General features: G+C 40.6%; 1 protein-coding gene across 2 annotated transcripts in view; it reads right to left on the bottom strand.

Annotated features, from left to right (window-relative positions):
• The window catches only part of LOC124555271 (AP-3 complex subunit delta-1), a 269,894-nt gene that overhangs the window by 163,910 nt on the left and 85,303 nt on the right, over nucleotides 1–20,681 (bottom strand). For both annotated transcript variants that reach the window (XM_047129141.1, XM_047129140.1), the window contains exon 8: nucleotides 10,545–10,618. In XM_047129141.1, coding sequence (XP_046985097.1) covers nucleotides 10,545–10,618 — 74 coding nt within the window. The remainder of the gene's footprint in view (nucleotides 1–10,544; nucleotides 10,619–20,681) is intronic.

The raw sequence follows: 20,681 nt of genomic DNA, 5'->3' as shown, positions 1-20,681 counted from the left end.
TACTTTAATAAATGTGTGTGAAAATTAATCAAGTTCTGTTTAAAGTTGGTCACCGTCAATCTGCTACTCTAAGCGTGCAAGTGCCATTTCTATCGCCTGACGTAACGGCAGAAGATAAACACGCCACGATAAGACCACGAGACATATTGCTGACACTCGCCCACTTCGTTAGAGTGACAAGTCAAATTATCTGATGATGTGTGTACCGAAGGTCTTACAGTACACACACCACAGCTACTCACTCCAAAGCTTTCAGATAATCAAGCAGGCCTTCAGTTTCCTCGAACGAGAAGGCCTCACTGTTGATCTGTGCCTCAGGCCCGTGATAGGACGTATACAGAGGACATGGAAATATCTCTGTGCTTTTGTCTTCTTGATGAAGTTTCATAATCCTCAACTTCATATACGATATAAGACAAGCGATGAAGGATATGATTACCGTATTTACTCGTATCTAAGCCGCACTTTTTTTCCGGTTTTTGTAATCCAAAAAACCGCCTGCGGCTTAGAATCGAGTGCAAAGCAAGCGGAAGTCCTGAAAAATGTTGGTAGGTCCCACCACAAATAACTTCTGCCGTCAAATATATGTAGTGCTACACAGGCATGCTTTGTAGGCACAAAGATAAATACTGGCGCCAAAACCTCTGCGTCAGTAAATAAATTTAAAAGAAAAGATAGAAGACGAGCTTTTTTTTCTCCGCCCCGAGTTTCGACCACTGCATTTTCATACATTATCTAACGAAGTAAATACAAATTCCGTATTGCTCATCTTAGAATGTAGCAGAATTTCAATGTACTACGAAAATCCGACTGGCAAGATTGTTTGGGATGTTTGTCAATATGGCCAACTCTACGTTCTGAATTTTTTCCTACCAGTGAGAAGAGATGGTTGCTAATAGGAACCTGATGAAATGTGAATCACATGCAGTATTCTCTTCACCATAAGAATAATACGAATATAAACATTTTGCCATGTATTCTTGCGTGTTTGCTGCTACCTCATTTAAATCCTGTCTGCCTAATAAACTACGAAACTAGAGTGAGACAACAGCAAACGTGGAAGAATATACGTATCGTATCATGTTTATATTCGTATTATTCTTATGCGTAATAGTGATACAGTCAGAAATGAAGCACAGCAACTGACTAGATTTTTAAATCTAAGATGACTCTAATTTCTATGCAGAATTTGATGTACTAAAGAAGCGGCCGCAAAGATTTTCAAACGGTGAAAAATTTTCGCCTAACTCTCGTTCAGAACGTGTTCTGTCATACGCAGTCTATTATTTGGTTCTTGTTGATCATTATCAAAGAAAGCAGCAGTGTAAGTAACAACAAATAGCAGTCTCTTGCCATTGTTTCGCTAATGAGACGATTCCTCTCTCTTTTTTTAAAAAATTGTAAGCGGCGGTAGCGCGCACAAAAGCAAGCCATCCCGCGAGCGGCGACAGGCCGTAAACACGCACTATCAGAATGCGACAAACAATGCGTGACACAGTATAGTAATGCATTTTCAGCTTAAAGTGACGTAAACACCTGTAACAAAGAAGACGGCACTTATCAGTTCAAAGGAAAATAAGCAATCGATTCAAACCAGACGAAGCACGTGAAAGAGGATGGGTACGCGTATAAATACGGACGGAGCGCCTGACACATAGCAATGGCTACCTGGTAAAGCTTAACTGCTAAGCTTACAACTCTAACTAAACTACTGTAGCTGTATCGTCATTCATTCGACCTAAATTGTGTCTCATATTACAATGGACCAACTTTGTTTCGATTTGGAGGTGCGGCCAAAAACTTTTCTCTCCCCTTGAATTTCGAGTCTCAAATTTCAGGTGCGGCTTAGATTCGGGAATTTTTTTTTTTTTCTTTTATTTCGAGTCTCATTTTTCAGGTGCGGCTTAGATTCGAGTAAATACGGTAAGTAAAAAGTACAATTTTAGAAACATTCTCCATAGTTCCACTTTCATATAATCTTAAAAATGAATACCAATTCCCCAGAATTATATCACTAGCCTGCACTTGGCACGATAGCACACTCGTTCCTTCCGCTGAGTGTCCAAGGACCACATGCAACCCAGCTGTTTCACTTCTTTGGTCCTAATGATGAGGTGTTTCACATAGTCATCCTGAGTATTGTGGAGGTGAAATGAGAACAGTGTATTCGTTGTTATTTTGCCCTCACCAACACTTAGCAGAATGATCAGTGTGAAAACTGTAGCATCTCGGTTCTCTGTATTAGACGCAAACATTATGACAGGTAGTCTCGTATACCACTCTCTCCGATTTCGATGTACATCGAGAGCTATCTGTCGATGCCTTATCAAAACAAATCTGCGAGGCCATTCGTCTGAGTGCGGTACGCAGTTATCATCTTGTAGGTGGTATCCCAATGGGAAATAATCTCGATACGTGCGTCCACTGGAAAACTTCTCCACAATCCGTGCTTCAAAATGAATCTTCTACAAGGACTCTAGAATTTTCCAGAGTTTTCGCAGCTGGCACAGCTTTGGTGACAGTGTAGAAAGTGAGGTAGTCAATGCAAATGTTAATCCACTGATCTCTGTTTGTCGAGTTCGGGTACCACCGGAAGAGATCGGTTCCAGTCTGGTAGAATGGCACCGTTATAATCGTAATGAATATCAAATGTCCCCGAGTTAACTGTAGCACATGCTTCCATTCACTGACATTCCTTACAGTCACTCAGATAGTGTCTAGTCACTGATGTCTGCATCGAATTCCTGGTGGCCAGATTTTGCAGCATCGTGGAAATGTTTCAGGATAGTTGGCTGCAGATAAGCTGGGATCACAAGCAACCATTTCCGTGGCACTGGATCATATTTCATCTTATATAATACTCTATTCATTAATTGGAATTCTCCTTTCATCTGTTCCTCTTCCTTCACGGCTTTTATGGCTTTCAGCTGTGCTAGATCTCTCCGTCAACCAGAAACATTGTTTAACCCTTTAAATGAGAATATTAAAAACACTATGTGATCAAAAGTATCTGGACACCTGGCTGAAAATGACTTACAAGCTGGCGGCTCCCTCCATCGGTAAATTCTGGAATTCAATATGGTGTTGGCCCACCCTTAGCCTTGACGACAGCTTCCATTCTCGCAGGCATACGTTCAATCAGGTGCTAGATGGTTTCTCGGGGAATGGCAGTCCATTCTTCGTGGGGTGCTGCACCGAGGAGAGGTATTGATGTTGATCGGTGAGACCTGGCATGAAGTTAGTGTTCCAAAACATCCCAAAGGTGTTCTGTAGTATTTTCGACAGGCCAGTCCGTGACAGGGATGTTATTGTCGTGTACCTACTCTGCCACACACCGTGCATTATGAACGAGTGTTCGATCATGTTGAAAGATGCTATTGCCATCCCTGAATTCCACTTCAACAATGGGAAGCAAGAAGGTGCTTAAAACATCAATGTAGGCCTGTGCTGTGAGTGTGCCACGCAAAACAACAAGGGGTGCAAGGCCACTCAATGAAAAACACGACCACATCGTAACACCACTGCCTCCGAATTTTAGTGTTGGCACTACACATGGTGGCAGACGACATTCATCGGGCATTCGCCATACCCATAACCTGCCATCGGATCACCATATTGTGTACCGTGATTCGTCACTCCACACAACATTTTTCCCCTGTTTGATTGTCCAATGTTTACCCTCCTTACACCAAGCAAGGCGTATTCTGGCATTTACTGGCATGATGTGTGGCTTATGAGCAGCCATTCAACTGTGAAATCCAAGTTTTCTCACCTCCCACCTGTCAGTCATAGTACTTGCAGTGGATCCTGAGGCAGTTTGGAATTCCTGTGTGATGGTCTGGATAGATGTCTGCCTATTATACATTACAACCTTCTTCAACTGTCAGCGGTCTCTCAGTCAACAGATGAGGTCGGCCTGTATGCTTTTGTGCTGCACATGTCCCTTCACGTTTCCACTTCACTATCACATCAGTAACAGTGAACCTAGGTATATTTAGGAGTGTGGAAATCTCGCGTGCAGACGTATGGCCAAAGTGACACCCAATCACCTGACCACGTTCGAGTCCACGAGTTCCGTGGAGCACCCGATGCTGCTCTCTCACGATATCTATTGACTACTGAGGTCGTTGATATGGAGTACCTGGCAGCACAATGCACCTAATATGAAAAACTTATCTTTTTGGGGGTGCCCGGATACTTTTGATCACATAGTGTATGTGTACCACTGGTCTTAAACATTGCTCGTTACTTTAACTGCTACAAACAATCGACTGTATTGGAATTAATATATTCACAGTAGTATCTCTGGTTAGTATGAACACCATTTTTATGTTTCTAAGTCAGTATGCTTGATACATTCATAAGACGATACATTCATATGAATATTTATGATCATCTTTGAGGCACTTCTCTTCTGAGCTGGTTTTGTGTTTACCTGGCATTTGTCACCTGTGGACTTACTATTCTGATATAAACAACAGTAAATTCACTTCACAGTATCATTTCCTCCATTATAAAGTGTAGTTATAGCCAGTTTTATTCTGCACTATACAAGGAAGCAAACAGTTCTTCACGAATTCAGTTTCTAGTTACAACCAATTTCACTAATTTTGTGCAGTGAATTGTACTTTTAATGAAGACTCAGCATTGCAGATAATATTGTTTCACAAATTATCTCGAAGATGATAGCTGCTGAAATAAGATATTTCTGTTGAAAGTCCATGCGTAGGACAATTGTGAAAAATGTGCAACTTGATAAAAACACTTTATGCACACACCTAAACATAACCTAAATGTAACAGTCATACTATTTACACATTTTACTACTCAGTTTTGGTTGGTTTTTATAGTTGGAGGGCTCATTCTGACATTTGTGAACTTTTTTATGTCTCTAAAAATGATTTCACGGTGATGACATATTTCCATGGCAGATGAGGTTCTGGCTGATTGTGTAATGAACTGCTGGTTACAGAAGAGCACGCAGAAGGTTCAGAATTTGGAGAGGACTCTGTTGCAGATGATATACCTACTACATCATTTCAGAAACAACTAGAGTAACTGATGGTAGTCTGGATAATATAGTATCAATTTGGTGAAACATCTAGCACACCTGTTGCCATTTTTTTCAAACTTTTTTAAGCTCAGATTTTTCCTGTGCTTGAAGAAGCATTTCATGAAAGCTGTGAAACTGACTCAGATACTGAAGTGGCTACATATGTGAATTTATGTGCATGGACACAAGAGATGAGTCTGCATTTAACACAAGATGCATGTGGAACCTATATTCAGATATTGGAAAAGTGTGTCTACAAAGGCATCATTTTTTATACATGCCAAGAGTTTCTTGTAGATGATAATGTTGCTGTTCAACAGCAAGAACTTCCTTTGGATTATTCTGCTAATTACTGGGAGAAATGATGCACAGTTCATAAGGAATGTGTTAACTTGTTTGCAAGCAAGACCTTGTTGTGACTTAAGAAACTTCACTGCACAATTCCTGGCGCTCTGTGAACGAGAACTGTGAAAAAATATTGATCATTTAGTACCTACACGAATTTAAGCTCACTTTAACTTTTTCTGTGGAAATAGGCAGCTAACGCAGGTTCTTTCAAGAAAAGTGTGCACACTGAACTCTTACCACATCATCTCATTTCCCAGATGTTAAAGATCATCAGTATTGAGACGAATTTTGGGTAAGAATATTGTGTTGCACTATATAATGTTCATCTTGATAGTACTGAAGTATTTTATTTGGCTATTATGGTATGTGGCCTGCATCAATAGTACTCAATAGGAACACTACATCTTGTTATCAGATGCTGCTTCATCACATTTTCTAATGACAACACAATTAGAAACTGCTGTGTAGGTTACGAATGACGCACAAAATGGCAAAGCTGTTTTCGAATAAGGACCTGATTATGTACTTCACCCTTTGAATGAGAATGTGTGACTGCATACAAAATCTTGAATATTACACGATAGTTGAAGTAACTGACCCAAACATGGTCAGCTTTCTCTTAATACATCAGCAAGGGCAGCAATGTGGATGAGGTTCTTGTTTGTCACGCAGACTTCCTTGACACTTGCCTCAAGGACCTCTTGCTAAGTAATCCAGCTCCATATATTTAGTTTAGTAACCTACTCAATGCTATTCATTTGGAGCACCAAGCACTCCTGTCACGAAGTAGCCATACATCGCCATTGCAGTGATAAGACTTCAACAACGAAAGCACGTATAAACTGATCTGAGTATGTAGTGAGCAACTGAATCACAAGATGGCAACCATTACAGATGATCGCAGACCCTACTACAGTTGCAGCAGCAATCACTGGTCTTTGGTCAATTACAAAACACTAGAGCTTGACAGCAATGGCAGAAAGCAGTAAAAAACTGACAGCTGTCAAATATGTACCACACTGTGGAGTTTTCATCATAAACTGACTGTATGGCTGGACAGGAGTATTGTCCTGTTATGTCTGCAATAATGCATCTAACAAAAGCAATTATGCAGTGGGCTGTATAAACCAGAAAGCAGAGCGTATTTAAGTAACACTACAGGTGAAAACTCTACAGAAAATCTTTCATTACTCAAAAGTTCCCACACATTGCACAAGTAGTGTAGCGGTGGTTACCCATTTTTACCCTAAATAAGTAGTCATTATGTGTAACTAAACCAGATGTTAACACATTTAATTTGCTGTTGCTGATTTTTGTTGCTATGTGTTGGCCAAGGAATTCCATATTTTCTGGTTAATTTTTGTTTATGTAGAGAAATGTTTATATTGGTGAAGAACATTGTGTACAAGTGCCACATAAACCTACTGGTAATTTCTTTCACTACTGGCTGGATAGTTTATGTATGAATTAGGAATGTTACCTGTAAGCCGACACAATAAAACACATCAGTAATGGTAGCGAAATTTACATTTTTGTCGCCATAGAAAAAGACATCAAAGGAAACTTGAAATGCCCAATACCCACACAGAAATTAAAAATAAAATATTGCTCATTGTCTTCCAGTTCTGCAGCTCAGTATCATGAGAAACATGCAGTTGCAGGGAGGGAGAAAAAGAACTGACAGTTTGTAAATATTGTAATACCTTTTCATTGTTAATGGCTTCATATGGCTGCGCTGTTCACATAAATATGAGAAACAAAACTCACACCACACACATTTCTTTTCACAAACGTCCACACTAACTGTCACTTTCTGTTTCACGGTGGTCCTATGCATTGCTTCTCAGTGCTGCTCAGTAACATAACTTGGGTTGGGCTAGCACTACCATTCCATACTAGGAAATATTACAACAAATACAGAATTGCAGCACCTGCCACACGATTTTTAGTAATCATTTTTTAACTGATACAATTAGTTCTCAATATGTTACATCTGACACTCATATCATTAACAGATTAATTAGCCCAACAATACAGACAGTTAAATACATGTTGTACCAATTGACGTCCCTGGTAGTTAGCAAAACATTCTTTTATTATAACTGAGGTCATTTAAATTGAAAACTTTCCCTTTAATATTTGAAATTTGAATTTATATTTGTGATTTTACCCCATAGTGGGCATTTTTAAATTTGTCTGATTTTGGAAGTGTGTATATTCAACTGAATCATTGAACAACTAAAAAGTGTATTTAATTGGCTGCAACTTAGGATAATTTAACCAGGTCTCACAGATGTAGCATATTGAAAACACACAGTTTCACAATCAGAAACTGTCTGAAAATGATGTGCCAGAGCTTGCACTTCTGTTTACATTTTAGAATTTCCTAATTTGGTATGGGTAATACCAGCACAAACTATATTACATCACTGAGCAGCAATCCACCTGGGGACACTGGAGTTTATTATTTCCAAAAATTTTGGATAATTTAGGGAAACAGTTTTATGGGGGAATTAAGTATCCTTCAAACTCCCACTCCCAGCCATTGGAGAGCTTGTAAGAACAACATCTTTTGGGAGATGTGGGTGTGGAGAGGCGGACAACTGACCAGAAAGTGAGAGTCTGTATGATGTTTCTATGAGAACAGTGCAGCCAGACAAAATCAGTTAACAATAAAATTACATTAAAATTAACAGAAACTGTCAACTCTGTTTCTTTGTGTGTGCTCCCTCCCCACAACTGTGTGTTCCTGGCAATGCTGACTGGCAGAAATACAAGGCAGCAAGTAACAGTTTATCTTTAATTGTGAACAATGTATCACAAAACCTACAGGTAAGTATTCTTGGAACCAATTGGATAGTTTATGTATGAAATAGGAATGCAACTTTTGGAGTGGACAAAACACATTTCAGCAATACCAGCGAAATCTATATCTGCAGTCACAATCCAATAAACCTGTAAGTTGCCCAACGTTCACTTACAGTTCCTAGTTTTTCTTTTTTTTTCCTGGCACTTATTCCTTCTTCACCTCTCATAACAATTTGTGTATTACAAAAATATCATTTAGTGCTGCATTTCAGAGTCCACATTAAAATTTTAGTTACTCTGTAGCTGACTCTTAAAGTTTAAAAATCAGTAAAACAAGTCAAAGGCTATATAGTTTTGCGATGTATAAATCAAGTATTCGGGCAAACATAATTTAGTATTAATCACATATCATTAAAACTGTATGACGAATCAAAAATTTATCTCTCACATACGACATGTAGCATTGCCAAAGAAGGGAATCATAATATAACAAGAAGGAGCAGGGACTTATAGGGAAAGGGCAGAATGAAAGACATTCTAAGAGGGCAGTAGGGTACAGGAGTATAAACGACTGATGAGCCACAGCCTGGAAAGACAGTAACTGGAAGTGTGTATCGGTGAGGAGGTAACCCTGAGCAGGAAGACAAGGAGACATAGACTGGGAAGAGGCAGAAGGCTGTAAAGAAGTTCGGATGTTAGTTAAAGGGTATGGGAGAGAGGAGGAAGTACAAAATGAAAGGAAGTGGATGGCATGGAAAGCAGGTGGAGGAGAGAGGGGGTGGCAGGGACTGCATGCTGCAGGGACCTGGAGAGTGGGTGGCAAGGCAGTCGACTGGAGGATACAGGGAGGGCGACAGTTGACCATGCTGTGTAAAGGGGTGCTGGAGTCTGGGAGTGGGCTGTCGAGCGCTGGACTGCCGGTAGCAGCTGGCAAGTAGAGCGCTGCCGCGTGCAAGAAGCCAGGAGCAGACTCGTGTGTGTGTGTGTGTGTGTGTGTGTGTGTGTGTGTGTGTGTGTGTGTGTGTGTGTGTGTGTAGGGAGTGGGAGGAGTGGGGGTGGGGGGGGGGGGGGGGGGAGCAGGAGCGCTTGGTGGGGATCGGCCAGTGGGGATGCTCCAAGTACGTACTAATGAGCAGGGGAGGGGGGGGGGGGGGGGGGGGGGGGGAACCGGCAGTAGGCGCCTGGTGTGGACCGGACAGCGGGGGGTGGGTGCCGGGTGCGGACCGGACAGCGGGGGTGGGTGCCGGGTGCGGACCGGACAGCGGGGGTGGGTGCCGGGTGCGGACCGGACAGCGGGGGTGCGGACCGGACAGCGGGGGTGGGGACCGGACAGCGGGGGTGGGTGCCGGGTGCGGACCGGACAGTGGGGGTGGGTGCCGGGTGCGGACCGGACAGTGGGTGTGGGTGCCAGGTGCGGACCGGACAGTGGGTGTGGGTGCCAGGTGCGGACCGGACAGTGGGTGTGGGTGCCAGGTGCGGACCGGACAGTGGGTGTGGGTGCCAGGTGCGGACCGGACAGTGGGTGTGGGTGCCAGGTGTGGACCGGACAGTGGGTGTGGGTGCCAGGTGTGGACCGGACAGTGGGTGTGGGTGCCAGGTGTGGACCGGACAGTGGGTGTGGGTGCCAGGTGTGGACCGGACAGTGGGGGTGGGTGCCAGGTGAGGACTGGACAGTGGGGGTGGGGGTGGGTGCCAGGTGTGGACTGGTGAGTGAGGGAGTGGGGGGTGTTGGAAGTGGACTATAGGGTTATAATAAACCACTCCTTTCTACGATCATAATTCAAATGCAAATCTTATTACTCACATTAATACTTCAAAATAAAACTCCAGCATGTCTATTACTGTGTTACAAGGATATGTGACACATGGAAGTGGCAATAAAACTGAACTTACATTAGGGTTAACAACATGTGCTCTGAGGGGCGATAGGAACAAAGGAGAAATGTTACCCATTTTAGTCAATGCACTGAAATGTTGCACAAAAGGGCTATAAAATCACTAACTTTTTCTAACTGCAGTTCCAATTGATACCATCTGTCAATAATAACCATAACATCTTCACCTACGTAAAAGGTCTCAGAAACAGTTGTGAAGCAATGTTACAAGTGTACAACTCTCAGTATGTGATAGGTTAATTTAAAAACACAGTTATACTATTATTAGTGGAAAATATTCTATATTTCGAATTAATGACAGAAAAAACTTGTACACTATTTGCTTAGCATCTAGGTTTAGTCAAAAATTTCAAATGTAAGCTGGGTATAGCTACGTATTTCTGCAAACTAATAACAGAATACTATTTTTAGTATTATTATTGCAAGCACAGTTTTTTTACCTGTGGATGAGATTTGTAAGAGGTTCTATCAATTTTTTACCAAGCCGAGGTTCCAAAGGGGTCAGAGCACCAAACTGAAAATAAAACAAAAGAATGTGAAGGGTATCTATATGTACTTTGCTACGAGAAACTGACAGGGGAAAATTAGAAGCAACTCAACCAGTTCATGTTACCTGGAGATGAGTTCTATCAAAGGCTGCGAAAGTTTACGCCCAATTTTCGGTTCTATGTGAGTCATAACTCCAAACTGCAAAGTTGAAACCAGTATGAACAATGAAGTGCTGAGTCAGTCACCTTTAAAAGTGAAGCTCAATCTACAGATATAAAATTTCATCCAGGTCTGCCACTTTGAATTACATCTAAAATGATGTGCACATAGAAAGAATAGGGGAAACAAGGTAGCACATTTTATGCTGACTTAACACACACGTTGTTACAATGGATCTGCAGTTTACTTCAGGAGTATAAACTGAATTAATATGGGATGATGTAAACAGTTTAATAGAAATATGCTGTGCTGATTTTCCTAACTACTGAAAGAAATGCATGTGTCACCTCATTCTGGATTGAATGGTTAAATGCAGTAGAGGTAAAATGAATGAAAATGTGTTTGCAAAAACATTATTATTATTATTATTATTATTATTATTATTATATTATTATTATTATTACTACGACATCTACAAGGGAAGTTTTTAAAAGTGATAGAGAAACTTTGATTTTTGGGGACATTCTCTCTGCATCTTATAAAAGTGCTGTCCATCAAGCAATATGCGCAAGTGCATTCTCTCAAACCACTAATGAAGTCACAATATTTCGTATATGGAAAATTAGAGAGCCCCTACTGGGATCTCAAAACAATGGTCCTAGGTTTTCTTTGATTTTGGAAATAGAAATACATCACATGGATTCAAATGTCAGTTGAGAGATGGATGTCCGAATTTGGGAGTCCTCAATACACTAAGGTGACAAACGTCATGGGATACCTACTAACATTGTGTCAGATCTTTTGCCTAGTGTAGTAATGCAACTTGACATGGCATGTGCTGAACAAGTAGTTGGAAATACCCTGCAGAAATAGTGAGCCATGCTGCCTCTACAGCTGTCCATAATTGCAAAATTGTTGCTGGTCCAGGATTTTGTGCATGAACTGACCTATCAATTATATCCCATAAATGTTCAATCGGATTCATGTCAAGCAATTTGAGTGGTCAAACCATTCACCCAAATTGTGGGGGCTTTTAGACAGTCCTTTTTCCCTTGCTCCATTTGTGAGTGGAACAAAATATCCTCTGCCATGCACCGTACGGTGGTCTGCAGAGCATTTGTATGTAGATGTGGATTACAAGATAGTACTAAACTTCTGGAGCTTGTCACCGCATCTGAATTGTCGAGAATGTTTTTCAAACCAATCGTGAACAGCTATAGCCTGGTGACATGGTGCATTGTCATCCACAAAAATTCCATCCTTGTCTGGGAACATGAAGTCCATAAATGGCTGCAAATTGTCTACCAAGTAGTCGAACATAACCATTTCCAGTCAATGTTTGGTTCAGTTGGACCAGAGGTCCCAGTCCATCCCGTGTAAACACAGCCCACATTATTATGCAGGCACAACCAGCTTGCACACTGTCTTATTGACAACTTAGGTCCATGGCTTGTTGGGTATGTACCACACTCAAACCCTACCATTAGCTCTTAATAACTGAAATCAGGACCATGCCACGGTTTTCCAGTTATGTAGGGTCCAACTGATATGTTCACAAGCCAAGGAGAGGCACGGCAGGCGATGTGTCTCTAGCAAAGACGCTCACATCAGTCATCTGCTGCTATAGCCTATTAATGCCAAATTTCACTGCACTGTCCTAACGGATACATTTGTTGTATGCTCCACACTGATTTCTGTGGTTATTTCAAGCAGTACTGCTTGTTTGTTAGCACCGACAACTCAATGCAAATTTCGCTGCTCTTGATCGTTAAGTGAAGGCCACTGCATTTCTGTGGTGACAGGTAATGCCCGAATCTGTATTCTAGGCACACTCTTGACACTGTGGATCTCAGAATACTGAATTCCCTAGCAATTTCTAAAATGGAATGTCCCGCGCGTCTAGCTCTAACTACCATTCTGCGCTCAAAGTCTGTTAAATCCTGTAATGCGGCCATAATCACGTGGGAAACATTTTCACATTAATCACTCGAGCACAATTAACAGCTCTGCCAATGCACTACCATTTTATACCTCATGTATGTGATACTACCACCGTCTACATATGTGCATATCACTAGACCACGACTTTAGTCAACTCTGTAAATGCCTATTTTGTGAGCAACCATTGAGCAGGCATGTTATGCTACTAGACCAAGGACCCATGCTGATGTGCACCGAAATACTTCTTTTGAAAAGTTTTGGAAACCATTCTACACCATATCCATCTATGGCTATTGCCTGACCAAGCACAGTGTGTGAATACAGTGGCCCTAAACATTTTTTTCCCAATTCTTTTGTATTCCCTTTCACGAGAAAATAATAATAATTGTAAAAGGTTATGCTTAGTGTTACGTTTATCATTTTTTCCAGGTACAAGAATTGCTCCATTAGTTACCCTCTGCACAAGAACATGATACAGAGATTGAAATTCATACAGAAAATGATTCTCAGGCAGAAAATGACTGATCAAGCCTCATTAAGCTGCTAGATCAATCTCATTTATTTTTTATCATTTCCTTGTGGCCCACATTTCTAGTCATCTCATGTCAAACTGCACAACTAGAGAGAGAGAGAGAGAGAGAGAGAGAGAGAGAGAGAGAGAGAGAGAGAGAGAGAGAGAGAGAGCAGTAACTGAAGTCCTATGCAAAATTCTTTTAACACTTGCATGTTCTATTTTTATGTTCTTAGCATTCTCACTTTGTTTTGTTCTGCACATGACTATTATAACACAGAGAGCATAAAATAAATGCATCTACATATTGTTCTGATTCTAATGGTTCAAAAAATATCTTCAATGAGACTTAAGAGGTAAAACAATGCATGGAATACTTTTGTAAATACAAGTTTGAAATAACTTCAGAGAAAGTGCAATACATAATCACATTAAGATGATATATACCCTATTTACCAAAGTATAAGATGACAATGAATATATGGCCCTCCGATTTTTTTTAAGAGCTCCTTGAGAAAATCTTATTTTTAACACACTCTTACTAATCAAAATTGTAATTTTGATGTTTTTGATTGATATGAAGTATCTGCCAAAAAAAGTTATCGTAATACCTATTCTAAACTTATGCAATTTATTGATTATGTACATTTTGACAATACAAGGAGAAATAAATAAACAAAAAGAAATGGTTTACACTAGGTATTATCTTCACTTTTTTCCTTACTACCTAAGCCAGTTGTCTGGGGTCATCATCATCATCATCATCGGCATCATCGGCATTACCAGTCACAGTTCATTTATGCCCATGACATGTTTCGAATGATTAAACCTTGATCAGGTGGATTTACATGTGTGGGTAACTTGTGACAGTCTCCAATGGTCACAGGCTCCTTTCTCCATCGTAACACGACCCGTAAACTTTCATATAACACATGTGATGTGTTACGACAGAGAAAGGAGCCTGTGACCACTGGAGTCAGTGCCTCGAGTTACCCCAAAATCTTAACACAACACGGACATGTTGTACTAACCCAAGCGAACACACTGGATGATGGAGGTTTAAACTCTGAAACACACCGTGGGTATACAAAACAGTGCCTGGTAACAGTAAACTTTTTGTTTCACTCCACATCAATAACAGCCATGGTACAACCTAACCTAAAATGTTCACATCAGTATTGGTACCATTATCTGGGATGATAGTGACACCTATGAGAGGTGAGTAAAGAGATAAGGTATTCTTATATACAAGCAGCAATTAAATTTATAATCTTGGCTATCACCAATGGTGGATCCTCAGAACACAGCCCCCCTGCTTTTATATTCATGACGCTTTTCACTTGGCCTTACGAGGAATAGTGGAACCCCTCCTACACCTTTCTAACTATTTAAAAAAATAAATAAATAAATAAACACAAAGTGGTTGTTGGGAATCAAATTCAGGACCTCAGCATTACTAGCAAAAATGCTAATCACTAGCTCACGTGACCAGCTCGTTTTCACAGTTGTATTATTAGCTTTTAGTGATGCGACATTAGAAGACTTGAAAGGTTAAGTATCACACCAAAAAATAGTGTGTGACAACTGCTGTAGAATAGATACTGTGATGGACGAGGAGACAAAATATAAAGCAGTCAGTCAATATAGTTTCAAATGAAGAATCAGCATTATCATCTGTGATAAACACCAGACACCGAATAAACAGTCACCACTGCGGAAAATAGCGACATCACTGGAAAAAAGTAGTTTTACAGTCATTGCCTGTGATGCGTTGTGAGCATCTAGTATCAGAAATATTTTATGTTCTGTTTCTGTTCTTGTTCTAAATGGCCACCTCATTCAGTCATGCTTAAAGACATGTAGCATGTCACTGTGCTCCACTTTAAAGAGTACTAGAGTGTACACTATTGTTACATACCCTCCCTACTACTTTGATGTAAACACAATGGGGCTGCCACTATTGCCATGTTACCAGTTTGTTTTGACACGCAAAAGATATGGTAATTTGTTATAAGTACTAGGGTGCAGTTGTTGATATTCTCAGGAAGACAATTCTATCAATACTTTCCAAGTTCTTGCAATAAAAACATTTTTTGATAATATACGTAAGATGTTCAAAGCTAATATATTGTATAATGAAGGCTGTTATAATTCAAAATGGTTTGCCACTATTGTGGCACCACCAACGCCAGTTTCATTTCACATATTTCACACTTTACATAGCTTCATATTATTGATATTTGTATGGGGGACACCACATACCATAAGACAGCCTCAACTCATGGTAATCAAATCATAACGTGCAAAAGATTTTATTTTCTTTAGAAATAGGAATAAAATTCTTTACTAATGTGTTTAAAAACAAAATCTCAAAATCTTCTTCCCAATCACTTAATTTTTTTAACAATTACATGTTGTGCTTCAAAATGCAAACTCAATGTAATACACTTATTGTTATGCTTCATTATCACATTAAAGTGGTCCAACGGATGATCACGTCATTTTGTTAAACTGTCAGATATTCGCCAAGAGAAGCAACCATTCAAGTACTTTTAGTAGAGCAGTTGTTGGGATCACTCTACTACCTAGCTGACTAACTGGCACTTCCATTTTCTTAAATCCCAGGATCGACCAAAATCCATGACAATTTCCAAAACGATTGCCTGATTAGTGGAATTACAAAGACAAAACAGCAAGGTCACCTGTCCCTTTTCTCCCTTGAAGAATCCATGGCCAAAGGATTCCACAAGGAGAAATGGATGGACAGCCAATTCGATCCTTTGTATTATCACCTGAGTCAAAGAACCATATAAGTAGTAGAGTGAAGGAAATGGCTTGTGGTCAACTTCTGATCCCAACCAGTGGTCTCCAAGTCACTGTAAATTAATGGCTGGCTGCTCGGGTCACATAACTGTAAAAGTGACAAACTTTTCATGAGGGTAAAAAAACAACTTACTTGGATAAAACATAAAACCAGAACTGCTGCTTGGACATCATAGTCTGAAAGCAGAGGCAATAGGTCCCAAAGCATCAGTGTTTGCTGCAACACAGCACAGTTGGGGCACTAACAGGATATGGGCCACCAACAGAAAGGCAACACAACAACAATGGAGGAGGTCCTCTCACCTGAGGATGTTACCACAGATCAGTCAAGTGTTGCCAATACAGACCAGGCAAAGCATACAAAACTTCTTTCGGTACCAGCGTAGGGAAGATCATAGTGTACCCTTTTCATTGTTTGTAGTTTGTTCATAGTAGCAATAGTGTGCAATACTCTGCTACAATCCTACAAAAGGCAAAGGCGCAGTGCCAACTGCGAGTCAGATCCCGGTATCTGTATCTCTAACATTTCCTGGTTGATAGCCATCTTTGCTACCCAACTGCCAAGCTCAATCCCCATAATCCCAATACAAGCAGAGGAATACAGTCGAGCTCTCAGTACCGTGGATGTCAGGAAGAAGACTGTGAATGGTCAAAACCAAATGATTCTGAGAGTAGCATTTGCTAGTTGAGGTTATGGCCTATAGGCTGCGTGGAGACTTACTGCAGATAACAAAATTTGCATGAATCTCTCTTGATCCATCATGGACAGGGGACACTGGCTAGTTAAGTAATTGTCAATGCCAATTAAATTCTCCTACAGCAATGTAACTGAGATTTATGTTATTTTATTTTGAAGGCTACCACTTTCGGCATTCCATTATGCCGTCTTCAGGTCCCATATGCATCTCTCCAAATAAACTAAATGTCACATAGTGCCATATATCCCTGGATGTCATGAATTCAGCCGTTTCACTAGTGCTTCATTCGGCTGAATTCATGACATCCAGGGATATATCACCTCACATATTTTGGAGTTCATGAACAACACTCCTTGCCACAAGAGTGCGCTGTTTTTACATTAGAATTAGTGGAAATTATCTAAGCCCTCTGTTGTACTTGCCCTCAACCTCATGCAAATTTGTCAATATCAATGAAATACTCAAACAGCCATCTAACTGAGATGTTATTTTAATTTGAAGGCTACCACTTTCGGCATTCCACTGTGCTTCTTCAGGCCCCGTATGTATCTCTCCAAATAAATGATAATGTCATATAGTGCCATATGTCCCTGGATTTCATGAATTCAGCCGAATGAAGCACTAGTGAAGCGGCTGAATTCATGACATCCAGGGATATATGGCACTACATGACATTATCATTTATTTGGAGAGATGCATACGGGGCCTGAAGAAGCACAGTGGAATGCCGAAAGTGGTAGCCTTCAAATTAAAATAACATCTCAGTTAGATGGCTGCTTGAGTATTTCATTGATATTGACAAATTTGCATGAGGTTGAGGGCAAGTACAACAAAGGGCTTAGATAATTGCCACTAATTCTAATGTAAAAACAGCGCACTCTTGTGGCAAGGGGTGTTGTTCATGAACTCCAAAATATGTGAGGTGATAGCTGATATGACTGAAAATGACTGACAATCTTTGAGACATCTATATTGAAGACTTTTGAACCAGTCAATTTGTAAAGAACTGAGAGGAACAAATGTTGAAATGCAGAGAGATCTACTATTTACTTTGGGCTGAAGGATACGTCCAAGCAGATTTTTGAGAGAGTTATCCAACACAGTTGGGAGACCCGCAAAGATGACCCAGTGAGAGGGATCACAGATGTAGGCTGCTTTTGTGGTACATAAATTGCCTTGCTGCAGAAAAGGATATGGCAGTTTCCTTGTTCATGTAAGCTGCAAACATGTATGGCTTAATGCTGTAATAAATGGTAGTATCTAACCTGTAGAGGAGGAATGCCAGCCTATGCCAGGAGACTGCCCATGATGCTCATTCAAAGGTATCAGTCGCAAGTCAGATCCTCCAATAGTTCGTCAGGTACAGTATCAGGTACAGTAGATGTAATGCTGATGGATATGGGTTCCGTAAAGAAAAATAGGGTGGAGTAGTCAGCACCTCAGAAGATATGACTGAGGCAGAGGTGAGTTTTAATTTCAACTCGCACAACTTTTTAAGTGTGTGAAAACGTGGTAGCCACATCAACTAGGCATCAAATTAAAGTCCCAAAAAGTGAGATAGCAACCACATTGAGCAGTTCATTATTAAGGTACAGTTCTGGATGTGGATGAACATTTCTGCAATGGCAGAAGTGCATACTGTAGCTGGCATTCAGCAATACTTCTGGTGGAAGAACAGGGTAATAAAAAATTAGCTTGTTGACCTATGTGGATGGTTAGACCATAGGCTCCACACCCACTGCAAATCCATTGACCACTATCGAAAACTAGTAACACTCAGCACAGACCCCGTGAGACGCCACTCTCTTGTGTATGATTTGTACTTTAGATGTTTTCGCTTTAACACAAAACTGCTAATGAGAAAGTTTCATGTAAAAATCAGGAGGGGGCCACTGAGATCCCTCTCATATAAAGTTGGAAGGATGTTGTTGCACCACTGGTAGTAATAGGTCTTACTTAAGTCTAAGAAGACAGCAGTGAGGCATTGGTAATGGGTAAAAGCTGTCCCTACAGGAGAATTAAATTATCAGTTTTAAACCAGTCCTCCTGAAATCCCCAGTTGGAGTTGGGCAAAAGACCACTTGTCTCATGACAGCAAAACAGTCACTGGTTCATCCGTCATCCAAACAACTTGGACAGAAAATTTGTGAGGCTGATGATTCTATAGCTGTCTATTCCATACAGGTTTTTACTCAGTTTAAAGACTGGGACAATAGTGCTATCACTCTACTGGGTTGGGAACTCATCTTACAACAAGATATGACTAACGACCACAAGAATGTGGTGTCTGCGATCCGCAGATAGGCATTATAGCATTTAATTGCGGATCGTATCATGTCCCAGGTATTGGTTGTGAGAATGCTGGAAAGTTTTCATTTCCTAAAAGGAGCATTATATCGTTCCAGCCACTGTGTACTGAAGGACGACCTGTTATACTCTGCCTTTCATCTAGATGGAAGGTGGAGGGGTAGACGTCAGATGCAGATGCTCAAGTGAAGTGAGCCATAAAGTGATCTGCAATAATAGTACAGTCAGTACAAAAACTGCCATCTAAAAGGTTACCAGGAAAACTGGTTGCAGCCGGCAACTGTAGATACAACACAACTTAGTCCATACCTGTGAAGAAGAGGCATGGGTCACTACGGCAGTAATATATGTTTCTCAATATTTCTTCTGGTGTTTTGTGGACATGACAATCTGGAAATGATCACTGTCACAGAATTTATCACAGATCCTTCATTGATTAAGGGAATTAGGCTTCAGCAACAGACAGAGAATAATAGTTGAAATGTGCCACAATAAAATGAGTTGGAATGCTGCTGTTCAATAAATGTAAGTCAAGGTATGTGATACCTTGTTCCATTAGACTGCCTTGTTCAAATGTTCTAACACTACTCACAATGGGTTGTGGACATTGAAATCATCCAGGATGAAGAAAAACAAATGTAGCTGACCCATCTTGTTAACTATCTCCTGATGCATCAGTTCCCTACTTGGAGGGAGATATACATTGCTCAGAGCAAAATCTATAGTTGTCTGTGTGCAAACAACCACACTCTCTAATGCTGTGTTGAGTGAACATTCATATCTCTGTACATTTTTAGTGATCAAACACCAGACACCATCTGATGCTCATTTACAGCAAAATCTATTTTTGGAATAGGAACAGTGATTACGTAGGGAAGGGGTACATGTTTTATGGAACAGAGTTTCCTGAAGGATAATATATGTTGCTTGATAAACTGACAAGAAGTGTGAAAATAACCATTACCGTTCCACTGGATAATGGCAATAGGTATACCCAGATGTAATGGAAAGGAAGTATGAAGATTGGTCACATTTTGCTTTCTGTTTGCACCATCTGTTGAGTAAGTACAATGTCCACAAGCATTATTCCAGTGTAGCTGGCGCCACTTTGTCAACCTTGACCTGTGGTCTTTTCCTTGTATTCATTGTTCTTTTTGTATTTAATCTTCTTGTGGAGTTTTGTCTCTGGTTGGGGTATCAGGTTGTACACCTGGAACACAGCACAAGAGCACTATTCTGTGGCACATAGCTCGCATCTCTATCAACCACTGGCTGATATCATGCCAAGAAGTAGTGAGAGTCTTCAGAGCATGCCCAGAGAGAGGTAACCCCCTGTTGGTGGATGACAGCTGGGTAGGACTCTTTCCCATCAGGGCAATCCCTGATGCGGGTGTAGTGGGAAAAGGGGGAGGAGATATTGTTCCATTTACAAACAGATATATTCAGACAGCCACCAGTGGCCAACAATGGTGAATATGTACATGTCTTCACCCTTACTATAAGGCTTACTCACCATTACTTTTCAAGTAATAAGTTCTATTCGAAATGCAAAATAAAAGCACCTATGTATCTTTTGGCATCTGTTGTATATGGCAGACAAAATGGATACTTCACTGCTCCAAGTTTGCATGCAGTTTTACATCTGTCTG

This window comes from Schistocerca americana, chromosome X (genome assembly GCF_021461395.2).
Source record: "Schistocerca americana isolate TAMUIC-IGC-003095 chromosome X, iqSchAmer2.1, whole genome shotgun sequence".
In the NCBI taxonomy this organism is placed as follows: Eukaryota; Metazoa; Arthropoda; class Insecta; order Orthoptera; family Acrididae; genus Schistocerca; species Schistocerca americana.
Note: the sequence above shows the minus strand (reverse complement) of the source record. Positions and strands in the feature narration are given on the sequence as shown.